Below are 18806 nucleotides of genomic sequence, written 5' to 3' on the forward strand. Positions count from 1 at the left end.
AAATGCTTGTTTCTCTTTTCTATTATCTAAAAAGTATTATCTAAGTGTATCTATCATTCTTTACGTACAAATTGGCAAAATAAAGAAGACCGGTAGCTGAGTGCTTTGTCTGCCACATTGGTGGCGTCTGTATTAGCACAGTGGGTGTCCTCTGGCCATGAAATAGCAGCATAATTGAGTTGTACATGGCTGAACCTGATCAGAGACGGTTCAGTGGTTTTGCCACTCCATGCTCTAACTCTCCATGCACCAAAGCAACCCCGAGGTAGCGTACCATGCGTTTGCAGGGAGATGCAGTCTGCTGCGGGACCCACAAAAAAAAAAAAAAAAAGGTGGGGGGGGTGATTGCATTCTGATAGATTTCTGAGGCCGTAGGCAATGGAATTAAAAAGATTAACAGTTCATTATGAACTAGACCACATTGATTTGACCACTGACAGATAGGCCGATAATTAAAGTCCAAATGTAACAATTTAAAACTCATGAAAACTGGTACTTTCCGCCATGTTTTTTTTTTTTTTTGCTTTGTTATGTTGAATGAAGCATGTGTAATGAGGAGTAGAACGGAGGGTTTAAAAAACTTAATCATGAGTTTATATATTACCTTTTACTTAACAGAAAGAAAAAAAAACTGACGTCAGTATGCATTTGGAAGGCTCATTTCAACCAACAAAACACAAAAGGCCCCACAATTTTAGCACGATGCGGTCAAGTAGCGCGTCACCATACAGTGTGTATTTGATTAACTAATAATCACTGTGGATATTCTCGTCGCTAGTGTCACTGCTCCAAATAGCAGCATGCAGTAGAGTCTAACACGGCTGTTGCCTAAGGGTGACAGGGTCATTAGTAGCCGTGTTTGGGGGGGGTTGCTGACAGATGGCTACTTGCTCCTATAGGTGCTAACAACCTTTGACATACATAGTAGACCGCCGTCCAGCCATCTTGTCCATTTTCATCCCATAAAGCTGCATTTCAATTTGTCCCAGAGGTTTAATGTAGCTACTTTGGTATATTGACAGCTACATGCAGTAGAATCTGTTTACTACTTTGACATTGCTGCCTTCCTCAGGAGTGACGGTAGGCGAGTGCGACCCCTGACCCCCCCCCTACCCGCCGTTCCACCCTGAATTCTTTCCCACCCACATTGGGAATGTCATGTGCTCATATGTAAAAGCTGCTATGCATGCGACATATACAGGAGAGGGGCCTGTTGTTTAGTGTTTGCCGACTCTCGGACCGCCGTCCGTGGCAGGAGTGTTTTCAGTTGGGAATTCTCGGAAAGGCTGTAGGGCCAAACAAACATTGACACGCTACTGCAGCCGCTGCACAATAAAAATGTATTTTTTGCTCTGACCCAGACAATATACAGTATATTGACCCATCAGGCTGATGCAGTCCTTTATAAAAAATAAAAAAAATAAAAAATTATTTTCATTTGTAATTGCATGTTTGTGTTAGAATTACACATAATTCTAATAAATCACATAAATCACAAATCACATTTTAATGGAAAAAATATCTGCCTCAAATAAAAACCAAATATCAAAATTTATAGAAACATGGTCTACGTATATAGAATTTTTTAACCTAATTCCGGTTACTTAATTCTGTCTGTTAGCGAGAGCCACTACATCGTGATAACTTACATTGATGTTTCTGCATTTGGCAATTTATTATTATATTATATTATTAGTATGGGATTTTTTTTAATGGGCTTTAGGTGAACTGATGAATACACACACGCTCGCACGCACGCACGCACACACACACACACACACGCACATACACATGATTTAGTTTTGTTTACTTTGTCCTGTAATACCCGTCAGCTCATCAGCTATTCAATTGACTGACAGGCGTCTAGCATGTCCGTTGTTAACATGCAGACAAAAGAGACGTCCTGCTATAAGTTGTCGCGTTAGCCTCGTGGTCGCCCTCCACCGTAATAAACACCCCCCCCACACACACACACAAGGCTCTTGTTTTCTCTTTGCCATTAAATGGTGAAATCTACTTACTGAGTTGCCAGCCTGATCCCACTCAAGCTTCGTAATCTCCTTGTAATAGAGTGTGAATACTGGCCAGCAATAAATCAGCACCTCATCAGTGCACTTTATTAAATATAGACATCAACAGACAGCTCTTAGTATATTCAATTTACCCTCTGACGTAGGCTTCAACACAGGAGATGAAGATAGATTGAGCAATCGGGGTGCATGCTGAGACCCGAACAGGAAAAGATCTGCTTGCAAGGTGGGGAAGCTACGGGGAGATTGAGATGGGATGCGGCGTATCAGAGACGGGCAGACAGTCAGGACGATCCAGCACCCGGGTGGGATGGGGGAGGGGTTTGTTGAGCTCTTTCTGAGAGACATAAGCAGGTACACTTCCGTCATAATGACAATTGAACTGCATGGATACAAAGTCTTTGTTTGGCCCTTTAGAATACTAACAAGGAATTGCGCTGGAATGATTTTTCAATTGAGTTGTATTTGTATTGAAAATATTCATCTTAATATCACACCACATGCATCTTTTATATGTCCATCCATAAAATCTCACAGTTGAAAGTCACAACTTATGACTGTTTTACCTCAAATAGTGTCTTCCGCTCTAATAGACACGTGACCCAATTCTGTCATCCACTTGAACAGATGCAGTACGGTGATGACAAAAAGCATTTGCCCTCTTTTCAAATTCACATTTTTTTTACATAGTTTTACCACTTAATGACTTTATGTTTAATATCATCAATGAAATGTAAACATCGGTCAAACAAAGAAACACAAGTAAAAGTAAAACGCATTTTTGAAATGGTGTTTTTATTTATTAATTTTTTCATTTTAATTTTTGTTTTTATTTTATTTATTCAAAGCTACCTGTCCCTGTGTGGGAAAATTACTTGATTCTTCTTTGAAATAGTTTCAAATGCTGTATTTACAATAGTTATAATTTTATGTATTGCAAGTTCTGCTCATGTGTTAACGAATAAAATTTCATAGTTAAATCACACTCGTTTGAAAAAAAAAAAAAAGTATGGCCATGCGCAGATTGTCAAACACGGGCAAATATGCTTGAGAATACTTTTGTTGATACTCTATACAAAGGACACTTTTTCAAAGTAAAAGAGTTATTTAAATACTGTAGATCAGATCAGTGATCGCTGGTGATCGGCCGTAATCTAATCAACTATTACATAATCCTGAATCTAATGTTTACATTTAGGAATTACTATTAAATTATTTTAACTCTGCAAGTGTGAAATTCCATTTTCTGTCTATCTTGAAAGTGCCTGAAGCCGAACCGCCAGAACGTCCTGCGATGGTGGCGGTACGCCTTTAAGAGACCGTCAACACCGCTTCATCCCTCATTAGGCGGTGCCGCTTCATGGCTGCACAGATAAATTAGGTGTAATTATGGCTATGATTAAAAGCGTCTTCTTTTTTTCAGGAGCCACACAGTGATATCTAATGTTGGGATTGGACAGGGGAATCCCGGGGAGGGCTAAAAATGTCCAATTCTGGGGTCAAGAAGTCATGGGGGTTTGCTGTATTAATTCTCCAACCTAGTAATGTTTGCAGGGTAGTGGTCAAATCACGCATTCTTTTATCTAATACATACAAATAGGTTTTAATAGGTTTTAGGTGAACTAATGAATACACACACACTCGCACGCACGCAAACACGCACATACACATAATCACCCACATACAAAATTTTAAAAAAAAAAATGTAAAAAAAGATTTAAAAAAAAAAGAGAGAGCAATGATGATGACATGTCAAATCGGTAAAATTACCGAATGAACAATACTGAGCTCTCCAGAAAAAATAAAAATAAATAATAATACATACAAAGAGTTAGTTGCTTATCATGTTGAAAGAAGGCAGACATAAAACAGGTGCTAAAGTTGAAAGCACAAAAAGCTAAGCTGTCATTTACAAACCTAATGCAACCAAATTGCAAACGAGGTTAAATCCTGGACGAGCCCCACATTTTTGTAGCACCGTAGAATTATGTTCACCAATATTGTTTTTTATACGTCTTGCGTCGCAGTTTGGCAGATCAGAGACTTCCTTACAAATCCCAACTGTGTGTATTTTATTTTTAAGCGTCATCCAAAATGGCGAGCTTTGATATATATACGGAGCAATCCCTTTGCTGGATTTGAGGATCTAGTGGTGGGAAAAAAAAGATGCGCAGAACCTCTGGGGCCCAGTTAGAGGCAGTTTGACTCCAACTGGAGCCCAGAGAGCACTTGCCTTGGCTGAGGTGAGATTGCTGCCGGGCACAAGTCTTCGGGGCCTGCTTGTCCTTCTGATAGCTGGCTATGATAGATCAGCCTCCCGTCCAGCCAGAATGACGGTCTATCTACCCCCCCCCACCCCCAACCCCCCCTTGCGCTTTGGTCCTCTTTCACTTTATGCCCTCGCTCCGTTATCTGCCTCCTCTCTGCCCTGTATCTTCTCCTCTCTTTTATCCTCCAATTCGCTCCCTTTCTCTGCTGCCATTTTTTGTTAGCGTCCCCTCACTCGCCTGCTCCACTCTGTTGTCTGATTGAGGGTGAGTTACGAGGGGGCTGCAGCTGGAGGGGGGGGGGGGGGGGGGGGGCACCGCGCCTCGTAATTACATCTCTTTTTATTACCCGCGCTAATGGCCCTCGGGGAGAGGGAAACAATAATAAATTAATAGAATATGAACTCCAGCTCAACAGAAATCTCCAGCATTTCATTTTTGGACCATCCAGTCGTCTGATTAATCTGTGAGAGGTTGGAGATGGCCGTCTGTGGGTTAGCTCCGCCCCCCCCTCCCTCCCGGACGAGGCCCACCGGCGAGATAAAGGCAAGCGATGATGGTTTTGAGCAAAGATGCCGTTTAACTCCGCAATCCTTTTGAAGCTTGATGGAAGTGAATATGTCAGTGGTGAACATGTTTTGCATCCTGTAATCGTCAAAATGAGAATCCCCTTTCGGGGCGAAATGCACAAGATAAAGCCGTGCTTCGTTATTACCGTTATTATTTTTGGTTGTGCGGGATATTTAAATGCACTCAGCGGTGAAGTGGAAAAAAGGCCTTCAAGTGTGCAGACAGGCCTCTCTGATTTGGTCAATATCGTGTCATGTTTGGTCAAAGCCCACCGTCGGCAGCGGGCTGAAAATGAAGATGTAAATATTGATATTTCATTAGAGGAAATCACCCACTCTGCCGGCACTTAACCGGGCCACCTTCAGAGAGCGGCGGCCGGAGCGCTCTGTGACCTGCGGAGTCGGGAAGTCACTTCATTACTCGATTAAATTGAGTGGAAAAAAGGCAAGGCAACGACACGAGATCCCATTTGGAGCGATAATTTAGGCCCTGAAGAGAACGGATGGAGCGGCGGGAGAACACCACCTTCTCCATCTCACAACAGAGGATTAAATTTAAGGACTTTTAGCGTCAAAGGTAATTGTAGGCTGCCTGGGCTGTGTGCATACGGCTGAGGGCTGCCGCCGCCGTATCAGGGCAACCGGAAAGCCTCCTCAACAAGACCCGGACGAGGCCTTCACACGAGCTGTCACATTGCGAGCGCCGCTTTAGTTCCGCTTCAGCCCTCCTCGCCATTAAAAGGCTCCACGAGGAGCTTTTGCCTGTGATTGCGATGCCAACCTGACGCAGCAATCAAGAGGGCGCCTGTGCTCGGATGACAGTTTCTCTCTGGCCGGTCCGCGTTCCGTCCGACTTAATGGACACGTATGCAGACAAGGAAATAACACAACAAAACGATTTTAACGTTCACCCCAAATACATTTAATGGCTTTTACAAACTATGCTTTATTGCTTCCACTGATAATAGCGACGCGCTTTGAGTGCTCTCCGCAGTTGTTTGTGTGGTCGGAAATTCTCCAGCCCTGCGACCAGTCCTGCCGGACTGTTAGCACTCTATTCTACCGACTATTGATTCCCCTTCAAAATGTGAAGGCCCGCACATTCTGATCACAATCTCTTAATTAATGTATCCTGCAGCTCTCACCCTGCAGTGGTCATCACCACGATAAGCGGAATTGAACACAGGTACCACTCTGCCGGGTTCTGGTTCTTTTTCTGCTGCTTCCCCATCATGGCTTTTTATTCCCGTGAGTGTGTGTGTGTGTGTGTGTGTTTATTGTTGTCCCGGGCAGGAGCAGATAAACACACAGGGGCTGGTGGCGCCCCCCCCCCCCCCCCCCCAATGTGATCATTTGTTTTTCAGGAAAAAAACGCAGGGTCAATACTGTAATCTATCGCCTCTTAATCACGCAGCGGCAGGTGGCATGGCAACAGCCAACTTGTAAAAGCAATCATGTTAATCATGGGTGGAGCCGGAGAGCCTAATATGCTGTCAGAATGGGCCGCCTGCAGGCATGAGAGGCGGCGGCGGCGGTGGGGGGTGGGGGGGTGTGGCTTAGGGGGGTGTCGCCTCGTCAGTTTATTGCTGCCTAGTATCAAGGGAAATAAACATTAAGATCTTTCTCGTTTTAGATGAGCAATTTTTGGATTCTTTTGAATTTCTCACAGAGCAACTTTAGGTTCTGTTGTTGTGATTGACTGGTTTGAGGCGCCTTCTTCAATCTGAGCCCTTCCAGCTGCGGCTGTAGTAGAACTTTGTGATTTCTCGTGAGCCCGGGCTTCAACAGTGACTACGTTTACGTGCAGTCGATATTCAGTTTAAGGTTGGATATATGTGGCATTTTTTGCTGGCTTTAGCCAGTGGCCACGTAAGATGGCTGCCGAGCATACACGTAGTAGCTGTAAAGAGCAAATAGAGCATGCGCAGAACAAATAAGGGGTAACACAGGAGTCTAATTCAGGTTTGTAAAAACCCAAAAAAGAGTCTATTCAGATTTTTACATTCTTACATGATCAAAATCTGAATATAGCCAATATTTAGGTTTTCAAAGTGTTATTGACTGCATGTACAGCAAGGTTGTTTTAGTTAACTAACAAAATAACTGAAACTAAAATAAAAAAATAAAAAAATCATTAACGAAATAAAAAAAACGCAAATGCTTTTTAAAAAACGAAAACTAACTGAAACTACATTTTACATTTACAAAACTAACTATAATTATAGTGAAAATATTCTTAGTTTTCGTCTTTGGTAATTAATTTAATACATGAGCTTTCGGGTTGATCTTAAATGTGATTTAAGTAGGCTATATTTATTTTGATATTAACAGTAATAAGAGCTAAGTCTTGACAATTTTGTGTGTTTGACTTTTGGCTCCAATGGCTCGCCTTGCCTGCTTTTTAATTTAATTCAGCCGAGTGTGTTGCTTTTTTCCTTTTACCAAGGTATTTATTAAATATTGCATACAAGTAATACACATTTTTTTTTTATTGAAAACTAATACTAAAACTACACTAAATTAAACATTTAGGAAATAAAAAAAATTGAAGTAACAGAGCCGCCCTGAATACTAATTAAAACTAACAAAAATAATAATAATAATAATCTAAATGAAATAAAAACTATCTATAATGAAAATTCCAAAACTCTAATAACCCTGATGTCCAGTAAACGTCAATGTGACCCACTGCACTTTCTTCACGCTTTTACGCACGCATTTTGGCAGCGCCCGTGTTTCCCGCGCTTCTGTTTTTGTTTTCCCGGTTGACATCTGTTTGTTTAACTTTGTGAAGCTTTGCGTGTACGTGCCCCCCCCCCCCCCCCCCTCATCACCTCCTTCCTCCTACACGCACGCGTGTGTCACGTCCTCAACCTCTGCAACGAGAACTCGTCCCAGCGCTAATCCCCGGCTCACCGGCACAAGTATGACAGGATACAAGGGGGTAACCACCTGGCTTTGTGCATCCCGGACCTTTGCACCGATTTACTGTCGTCGCCCACAGTAAAGCCCACTCAAGCACCCTGACACCTGCTTCAAAGAGGACCTTCCTGTGTGCATTTAAATTTAAGCAGCGCTTTCCGATGAGTGCCTCTGTATGCACTTGAGATCATAGCCGATTTTTGAACAACAAGTTATTTCATTTTAATTTTTCCGATTTCACAATTGGAAAGTGTCACTAAATCGGTTGTGTTCTAAATCGAAATCCCCCCTTGTGTCCTTCCAGGCTTTTCCACCTTGTCTCTGGGAGACCAGATGAGTCTGCTGCAGAGCGCCTGGATGGAGATCCTCATCCTGAGCATCGTGTTCCGCTCGCTGCCCTACGAGGACGAGCTGGTGTACGCCGAGGACTACATCATGGACGAGGAGCACTCGCGGCTGACGGGCCTGCTCGACCTCTACGTGTCCATCCTGCAGCTGGTCCGCAAATGCAAGAAGCTCAAAGTGGAGAAGGAGGAGTTTGTCACCCTCAAGGCCATCGCTCTCGCCAACTCAGGTGGGCCATTAACAATACAGATAGACCGATATGGAGTCAATAATCACCTTCATTAACTCATTTGGTCCCAAAAACGTATAAAAATGTTCTATTTATTTTTTTTACCATGCTCCCAAAAACGTATTTATATGTTTTTATGTTTTTTTTTTTATGCTTGAGCATACAGAAGGCTTTGATGCAGCCTCTGACCTGAAGAGCAATGGTAGTTATAACAAAAACGGCCAGCAGGTGGCAGCAGAGTATAAAAGATCAACCAGGGCCATGTTGCAAAAAAAAAAGAAGCTCTTTTCCCCAGTGTTTTAAACAGATTTGTGAATAATGATGTAACTTAGCTATATTCTAATGCTAATTGCTGCAAAACGTAAAAGAGATACAAATATACTTTTTTTTCCTCCTGATGAAAGAAGAGAGTTTAATATTTCTTTTGGTAGGTTCGATGATTCCATTATAGCAATAGAACACAATATTCTGTGGGCCTTGCAAAATCGGTCAAAATCCAGTAAAACAGCCGGCGAAGAGGGTTGCGTCAGTGAAAATGGCTGGGAGTGAATGAGTTAAAAAATATTGGCATCAAAATTCCAAACTCCAATCCTCAATTTCTTTATGCATATATTTATTGTAACATATTTCTTGAACAAGTTTTTTCTTTTTCTTATCTTTTTTCTTTTATTTAGTCAGACATCATTGTTTTAAAATTGTAACACAGAGATTAGGGAGCTGCCAGCTTCGTTAGCCTGTTTTAAAAAGTTGAAAACTTAAGCAAATAGAGCTCCCTGTTGTTTTCTACAGTTCAATTCAATGGGTCTATCACACACACATTAGTACTTAAGTGTTCGTTTTTTTGTTTTTTTTTACGAATCTTATCCAATGCTATTTTGGCTAATGCGTACGTTACATATGTATAGCTTTGGGACAGATTTTTTTTTAAGTATAGAATTTCATAGTAAATTATTTGTCCATTTTTTTCACTCGTTTTTTGTTTTAACATTTCATGCCACAGTTTGCTTACACACGCATGCACATGTGCTTTAAAAAAATAGTATTGATGCATTCTTTAATTGTTTCCAAATTAAAAAAATAAAAGGTTTAAATTAGTTTGCAATGATACCATTTTTGTATATTACGTGTTTCGTACACCATACCATATTTAACTTCATGCCGCATATCACAAATGTGTTAAAAGCTCTCAAATGCATAAAGAAATTAATTTAGGCTTCAATATATTTCCAAGCAAGTATTTGGTTGATTTGACAAATTTCCTATTTGGCCAATGAGTATGCTGACCACACAATGAAACTGAGATATTGGCCAACAGTTTCCCAGATGACATTTCTCACTTTTGCCGGAGTTTTAGCGTGTAACCTTTAGTTTGGAGCGTGAGCCGCACAGATGGGGAGAAGATAAGGGCAGCGCACGAGAAAAGAGGCATGGAAGGCAAGGAGCTTTTTAATTGAACACCTTCCGAGTTGTGGTATTTCTCCCGCGCTATCTCCATAACAGTAGCCGCAGGGCACAGCAGCCACTGGAGATAAATTTAGCATTTCATTAGGAGCACAGTGGCTGTCAATAAAATGTGTTAAGTCAAATGGAATGAGTATCAGGCGGCGATGGAGCTCGTTTGTTAAAATGCGAAGACGCCACGCTGTTATTGACAGGCTGCTTTTGAGGAGGCAGGACGCGTCACACCCCCCCCCACCCTTCTTCACCCCTGCACCCCCTCCCCTCTCTGATCAATGCACGCTGGGTCACCAGGCTGCCCCCCCCCCCCTTGTTTTGTCCAGGCTGAAAAATGAAAATGCTGATGCAAGCTATTTGCTTTGAGACAGCAGAGCGGAGGGTGTCCGCAACGTTAGAACAAGGTCTCTGGGAAATCATTCTCCTGGGAGACACCCGGGTTTGACAGCTGTGAAAATTCATAGCCATTGATTTTGTAATTAGCAGTTTATCAATCACGTTGATGTGGGCTTACTGATGGATTGCAGGGAAATTGTTTCTTCAAAGTTGTTGTTTTTTTTAAAGTCCGTCCCTCCTCCAAACACGACACGCCGCTTGCTTTTTTTTCTTGGCTTGCTAATGTCTGTGCCAACGAGTTTACCTGCAGGACGTGTTTTTCATGCAGCAAACCTGCATTTTATTATTTCGTTTGTTGTGACCCCTCAATAAATAGAGTATCCAAATTCCTTATCTTTTGTAACTAAGGCTGGCCATCGCTTCTAATTTCTTCAATTGATTCGATTTCAATTCACAAGAGTTCATTTCAATTGTCCCGATTCGATTCAATTCGCTTTGCTTTAATCAATATTGATCAATTATGGAACATCAATTATTCTTAAATATCAAGGACATGATAAAAACTCCACAAACAATAATTCCAAAATAAATGAAATTAATTAAAATTAAATTGAAATAATTAAATTAAATTATTAAATTAGTAACTGGTTAAATGATTTAGTTTATTAATGAAAGTAACACGCAAACATTGACATCAGCAAGGATGAGATGAAAATATTTTCAGAATTCCAATTCAATAATTGTAAATATAAATTAAAAAGATTCTGAATTGTCTCAAAGTGCAATAAAAAATGGCCTCTAAAATTCTATTTTCTTAGGAATTTAAGGGGAAAAGAGATATTAAAATAATCGATTCATGGTTTTATGAATCGATATCAGGCTTGAAAAGGAAAATCGATTGGATATCGATGATTCAAATTTTTAAACCCAGCTCTATTTATAACAACCTGATTAGTTTTGCTATTAAACAGAATCGACTTCATTTCTACGCTGTCAGTCAGGTTTGGAAAATTCCTGTTCTCATTTCTTCAAACATTGCCGTAAAGTCTTGTTAAATAAAAATGTGTTTGACTAGTTTACTGTAAAATGTGTGCGGAAAAATCGAAGTAAAAATGCTCATTAGCGTTCTGTTTTCAATTTCAGTGTAAATCCAACATAAGATAATGATGTTCTTCTGCGCTCTCCCTCCCCTCGCTTTGTGCTTTTCCAAACGACCTACTTCATTTCGCCACTGCGGGCTTGAAAGGCGTCAGGGTGAAAAATGTCTCAAGGTTTTGGGAATACGCTCGTTCCAGTCAATGAATACGGGGCCCGCTCGGAAATCTGTTTTGCCTTTTATCGTCCCACGTGGCCAAACGCGCGGCGCCAAGGTGAGACGTTGCGAGGCGGCCAATGACTCGCCGCCACTGGGGTGTCAGACAACGGTTAGCCAGTGAGGGACGCGCCACGAGCGAGACTCCCCGAGAGAGGAGTGAGGGCTGATAGCAACAGAGCAAAAGGCGACAATGAGAGAGGCGCGTGTAACACGATGCTGCAGACATGTACTTGGAACGCAAGACTACACAGGTGGTCCACTCAGATTTGACCTGAATTAAGTCCGTTAAGAATTGAGTCCAAGTATGTGTGAGTACAGCAAACCCTGTTTATCGCAGGGGATATGTTCCAGAATAGGTGAAAATCTGTCATATAGGCACATCTCGTATATATAAATATATATTTATTTATTTTCTCCCAAAAACTTATAAATACGTTCTATTTTAAATATTACTAGTGTCCCAAAAACGTCATTATACGTTCTTTATGTTTTTTTTATGCTAGAGTATATAAAAAACAGTTGAAGCAATGGTAGTTATTTAATTTTAAGGAAAAAAACAGCCAGCAGGTGGCAGCAGAGTATAAGAGATCAACCCGGGCCATGTTGCAAAAAGCTCTTTTCCCCACTGTTTTAAACAGATTTGTGAATAATGATGAAACTTAGCTATATTCTAATGTTAATTGTTGCAAAATGGAAACAGATACAAATATATATTTTTTTTTTCCTGATGAAAGAAGAGACTCTAATCTTTCTTTCGGCTACTGATTAGTGCAAAAGGCCAGTTTGATACACACTTCTAAAATAACAAATTTGATCCAATTACCTTTAACTTATTCACTGCCATTGACGGCTATAAACGTCAAAAATTCATTTGAACTATTTCTATTAGTTAAACTTTTTTCTTCTTTACTTTTGTTAACAAGAGTATGAAAACTTAGAAGAAAATTATTGTACATTTAGAACAGATATAAAATTTGTGATTAATCGTGAGTTAACTATTGAAGTCATGCGATTAATTACAATTACAAATTTTAATCGCCTGACGCCCCGAATTTTTATAATTTAATCACCTGACGCTCCTAATTTTTAATAATCTTTTCTTTAAAAAAAAAAAAAAAAGATTATTAAAAAAAAAAAATCTAGGTTTTCATACTCTTGTTAACAAAAGTGGGAAAAAATGTTAAACTAATAGAAATAGTTAAATTTTTATTTTTTCGTTTATAGCCGTCATTGGCAGTAAATGAGTTAATCATATGCTATTATTATATGTGATTATGATATCTCACCATATGTTCCCATTTCTTCTACAACATTCCTAGAAAATCACAATATCCCATTTCTGGTCCGCAGGCTACTCATGTGGTTCTTGGGAGCTACCTGCAGTGTAAGCCAATCATGACAAGCAGACATTTAAATAAGCATTTTTGAATGATGTAGAAGGACTAAGTTTTTCCCTGGTAACAAAAAAAGTAAGTAGGCAAGAAAATTAATTGTGTCACATTCATCACAGACTTGCTTATGGCGCCCAATTCTCTAATGGAGCCCCCGTTTTTATCTCCCAATAATTGTCTGTCTTTCCCAAACGGGGTTTTTAATGTGCACTATTAGCCCCACGATTCATGCCATTGTTACCAGGGGGGATAACATTGATTTTCAGTGTGGGTGGTCAAAGGCCGTTTTAATAAGCCGGTGGCACCGCACTGCAAAGAGTTAGGAAGGAAATAAATAAAACAAAGCATATGTTGTTGTTGTTTTTTATGATCCATTCTTTGTCCTGTCTGTGCTTGAAATATACTGATAACGTGTTCCCTACCTCACCTCACTGCACCGATAGCACTTCATATCAATCATGAGGTTTAATTTTCCAAAATCACCCCCCCCCCCCTCCCGCCCCCCCGTTTATTCAAGCGTATTTCTTACCCTTCTTCAATCTTGTCACCCCCGACAGACTCCATGCACATAGAGGACATGGAGGCGGTCCAGAAGCTGCAGGATGCCCTGCACGAGGCCCTGCAGGACTACGAGAGCAGCCAGCACCCGGAGGACCCGCGGCGGGCGGGAAAACTGCTCATGACGCTGCCCTTGCTGCGGCAGACGGCCACCAAGGCCGTGCAGCACTTTTATAGCATCAAGGTGCAGGGCAAGGTGCCCATGCACAAACTCTTCCTGGAGATGCTGGAGGCCAAGGTCTGATTCTCGGAGCTGCTTTACACTGAGACTTTCCGGAAAGCGGGATTCTGAGGGTGCTTGGAGGAGGGAGGGAGGGGGCGGGAGGGGGGGGGGGGCTGACCACAGACTGACTGACCTCACTCCTCCTGAAACACTTGGACACCATGTTAAAAAAAAAAGGGAAAAAAAGAACCAGAAACAAACTTGGTTATTAATATAAATATAAGAACAATGAAGATTAATGTAATATATATATACAAAGTACTATGTACAGTAATCATTTCTTTTGTTTATTGTTGGTGGTTCCAGGCGTCCCTCAGCATCTTCGGAATAAGTAGATGCCGGTAACAAGAAAAAGTCTTTCATTGAATTTATTCTGAAGACAGCAGAAGTGACAACAACAACATTTACACCAACGTGTAGATGTTTATTACCGGAAGCTTGAGTGTACAAAGTTTAAAGTCTGTTGATATTGGTGGCCATTTTCTCTCACCCTCCTTACGCAGGGAGGGGAGAGAGAAAAAAAAGAAAAAAAAAGAAAGAACTGCTTAAATGTGAACTGTTAACAGCTCAAACGTCCTCGGGACATGCAGTACAGTACCTCTCCAGAGCAGTGTGATCTGATCCGTCCCACAGTGGAAGGCGTGTTTAACCAAACTAGCATTAGGCTGTTACGCTAGTCGCTAGTCTTCTTCTGTAGTTCAGCAATAAATGACGGCGTGGGAATGCCAGGCTCAACATTCGTCTTTCCCCTTTCAATGCTGCTGTTGCCACAAGGCCGTGCCTGCTTGCTTGCTTAGTTCCATCGCGCGCATACACAGTATTCAAGCCTTTTGATATTTTGAAGCCAATTTAGTGGAAATGAAACGAACATAGGCCAGTTTTAATTCGGGTGGCACAAGACACTCTTTTATTAATTCCAGAAATATTTCAATTCCTTCGCCCCCCCTTCAAACAAACTTTACTTCATCATCCGCTCTTGCACCCGCGTCATCCATCGAGCCCCAAACGTGTCCTTTTTTAACCCTGTGGAAATGGGCGGGGCCGAGCCAACGGAGGTTAAAGGTGAAAGCTGATCATCAGTATCAAAGACTTTCTACAGAGTGGCACGAGTCCAGGAGATTCCACGTTCAAACAATCAAGAGGCCCCATATGTCAAAGCGCTCTATTTTGGAACCCTTTAAGCCTGTGGCGGAGTCATCCCGCACACTGGGAACAAGGTGGCCGGCATCTGCTCGCACCATCTTAGACACCTTCTGGCTTGAAATAGCTGTGTTGGCATTTATAGAGCCTGGACCGGCCCAAGGTAAACGGCAGGTGCAGAAGCACTTCACAACGGGTTTATATTTAACCCTGCGTGGCGGCGGGCACGTGGACCGCGTTTTTGACCATCATGTTGACACAGTGGCCGGTGGCGGAGCCAGAACTTTTTCATTGGGTGAGGCCGTGTGACTCGCATAGAGGTGGCAGTAAGTTGATACGCGCATGCGCACACACACACACACACCACAATGTTACGCTACTTGCACCTTCCGCGACTCACAAGTTGCTAGGTCAACCTTGCCACACAGCGAATATGGCTGAGATGCCCCCCCCCCCCTCCCCCAAATAAATAAATAAAATAAAAACATTAATATGTTCTATGCAGCCCCACCAGTCTAAATACGGTATTCTGGTTAATATTGCATTCGTGGAATATGAGTTAAGCAGCAAAATCCAGCAGTTTTTATCAATATCAAAAGGCGGCCATTTTGCTACTTCTTGTCAAAATAAAATTACACAGCGCAGCAGTTTTTTTTTTAAGCTGAGCTGTGATTGGCCGTCGACAGCAAGTGGCAAAATGGCCGCCCCATGAGATGAAAAAAAAAAAACGGCTGGATTTTGCCTCATAGCTCATATTCCAAAAAATGTCATATCAATCAGAATGTCAATTGTCAAGAAATGCTTAAAGTTGACTTCCCCTTTATTGAAAGCTGCACTAGAAAAATGGAAGAATGCAATGGCCGCTTTGAATTTTTTACCTTAAATTATTAAACACACTGAAATCAAGCAAGCAATTACATATTTTTTTTTACATTTTGTATTTATTTGTGAAAAAGTGCATAACAGCTTTCTATTAAAGGTGATGAGCCAAATAGTTGAAAGATTTTAATGTAGCCTGTATCCCACTAGACTAATTCCGCACCTGCATTAAACAGCAACCAAAATCATCACATTCAGAACAAAAACTGTAGTAAGATGACCATTTTTAAAACACTTGAAGATCATTAATGTTCATAAATCGGACGTTGACAAAGAGCAGAAAGTGGAAGGAGCGGGCCGCTGATAAATAGATGATGGGCCACAAATGGCCCCCGTGCTGTAGTTTGGACACCACTGATTTACTCCATAATGCATTTTTCGTTGCCGTTTGCTAGCTTTTGTCACTTGTTTCTTGTGTCTTGTACTGATTCGCTAGCTAGTAGCCCATCAGTGCGCTCAAATGTCACAGACGCCATTTTACATATTGATCGGTCAATTGAAGTAATCGAAAAATCACAATAATAGGGAAAGTAAAGAACACATTTTAATTATTCACATGTACAAAAGCAGAACCTCTGGCCCATTTATAAGCTGCGAAAGGTTACACATATGGCGACTATGCAATAACAAAGCCACGTTTGTGAAATTGGGCTGCGAGTGCCACCACCGGCCGACGGTGGCCGGTGCCGAATGACACCATCGGCCAGCAGCTCGCTTACGCGGGCGGGCGGGATGGCCAAGCTATGCAAGAAACAAAAGTGTCAGCATGAGCCAGAGGGTAACAGCAAGCCAACTATGTGTCACTACAAGGTGTGATCCCAGCTGGGAGAAAGATGGTAGGCTCCCTTTTAGCTCCATTACGCCGTCTGCGAGCTCCACTCGCGTTTATACGACTCAACGGTTTGATGTGGTGTGATAAATGGCTGCGCTGCCACAAAAATAGGATACTTTGGTCAAAATAGTGCTATAGTAGGAATGGCCAGCTTGTCAACCTCCCAACTCTATTGTGGAGTGACACCGTGGGCTCTATTTTCGTAGACGGCGTATCCTGATATTTATGCGTCGGACCAGTCTGTGTGAAGCTGGTAGTGAATTTGGTGGAGGAAAGTCTGTCGAAAGTTACGCCTTCTCGGACCACATCTAAAACTGGCGCAGGTAGTCTAATGCGATTTTGATTCAATTTGATCAAGACTATCGGGTCACAATTTCTTTGCTGGTCACCAAAATAGAGCCCCGTGAGTCCACTTGTGCAATACAACAGGGACCACTTCAGACTGGAATCCATGCGACAAGCATGCTTTTACTTTTGGGGAATTTCTACTGCTGATAAGTAAGAGCCCAAATCCCTTCTAATCAATCACATGTAACCTGTATATCACACTAAGAACTATATTTACTTTGCTCCACTGGAAAGAAACTTTTGTGCTTGTTTAAATGAAACTGCGTTATACAGGGAATCTTTTTTTTTTTCCAAGAAATACTTTTGTAGTGGATGATGATTAGCCAGCAAAAAAAAAAAAAGTTCCTTTCTTTCTTTTTTTCTGTCAACCTTGTAAAGCGGCACTGTTTAACGTCAAAATGTCTTACAGTACAAGCTAAGTGTGTAAATATATCAGCCTTCAGTGCAGTAGGTTGCCGAAGTAACATTGAAAATAAAGTATGCAGCGCCCTGCTGACTACTACCTCATTATCATATTGTCCATATTTCTCGGATTCAGCACACGTTGATCATCTTTACATGTCTGTGACCTAACCTGAGCCATCCCATGTTTTCGAACCTCCCTCAGCGCTCCTGCCAAATGTATTTGGAACTGTAATTACTGACCGTCCCGTTCACTGCTCACTGATCTGTTTGTAAAGGTAACGCATGCTTCACGTTGATCACTTTGTCATCACCGGGTGAGACCCGACACTTGCCCCCCCCCCCCCCATAGCCCCCACCCATGATGATTACTAAGCGGGTACGTGTGTTTCTTTTGTTCTTTTGAACAGTGTGTCATGATTGCAATGGTGTACATTTGTTATCTCTGGTCATCCAATCGCCATTATCTGTGTCCATTCTGATTTTCAATAAGATAAGGGATCAATGGATTAAATATTCCCTGAAATCTGTCATTTGTTGTATTCTACTAACTTGGTATTTTTACAAACAAATAATGTACTGAGTTACACATAACGTTAATAAATCTAAAAAAAATTATCGGCTTCAGTATTAAAAGTAATTCACTGCATTAACTCATTCACTGCCATTGACGGCTATAGACGTCAAAATTTCATCTTCATCAACGTTTTTTCCCCCTTTTGTTAACAAAAGTATGAAAAAATAGATTTTTTTTTTGTATTAGAACAAATATAAAAATTGCAATCACCCGACGCCCCTAATTTTTAATATTTTTTTATTTTAAAAAAACATTATTAAAAATTTACAAAAATATTTTTTTAAGAAAAGGTTAGTAAAAATTAGGTGGATCATTAATTAATCATAATTATATAAAAATTGCAATCGCCCGACGCCCCTAATTTTTAATATTTTTTTATTTTAAAAAAACATTATTAAAAATTTACAAAAAAAATGTTTTTAAGAAAAGGTTAGTAAAAATTAGGTGGATCATTAATTAATCATAATTAATTGCATGACTTCACTAGTAAACTCATGATTAATAACACATTTTATATCTGTTCTAAATGTGCAAAAAAAATCTAGGTTTTCATACTCTTGTTAACAAAAATGGGGAAAAAAATGTTAAACTAATAAAAATAGTTCAAAGGAATTTTTGACATCTATAGCTTAAAACACGACATTCTGATTAATATGAATTGAGCAGCAAAATCCAGCCGTTTTTATCCATCTCAGGCGGCGGCCATTTTGCCACTTGCTGTCGACTGAAAAATGACATCGCAGTTGCTCAGGGCTCAGGTAACGACCAATCATGACTCACCTGTTTTCTGAAGCTGAACCGTGATTGGTTGTTACATGAGCGATGAACAGCTGTGATGTCATTTTCAGTCGACAACAAGTGACAAAATGGCCGCCCCTTGAGATGGATAAAAACGAGTAGATTTTGCTGCTTAACTCATATTACACAACGGATATTTATCCGAATGCCGTGTATACGACGTAGCATTGTAAAAAATAAATAAATAAAA

The 18806-nt window shown here is 40.9% G+C and overlaps 1 protein-coding gene across 4 annotated transcripts in view; it reads left to right on the forward strand.

Moving 5' to 3' along the window:
- The window catches only part of esrrb (estrogen-related receptor beta), a 48111-nt gene extending 30770 nt beyond the window's left edge, over positions 1–17341 (forward strand). For all 4 annotated transcript variants that reach the window (XM_077556793.1, XM_077556800.1, XM_077556810.1 and 1 more), the window contains 2 exons: positions 8093–8362; positions 13417–17341. In XM_077556793.1, the coding sequence (XP_077412919.1) occupies positions 8093–8362; positions 13417–13661 (515 nt within the window). In that variant the 3' untranslated portion in view covers positions 13662–17341. The remainder of the gene's footprint in view (positions 1–8092; positions 8363–13416) is intronic.
- Positions 17342–18806: the final 1465 nt, after the last annotated feature.

Source organism: Vanacampus margaritifer, chromosome 1 (genome assembly GCF_051991255.1).
Source record: "Vanacampus margaritifer isolate UIUO_Vmar chromosome 1, RoL_Vmar_1.0, whole genome shotgun sequence".
Taxonomy (NCBI): domain Eukaryota; kingdom Metazoa; phylum Chordata; class Actinopteri; order Syngnathiformes; family Syngnathidae; genus Vanacampus; species Vanacampus margaritifer.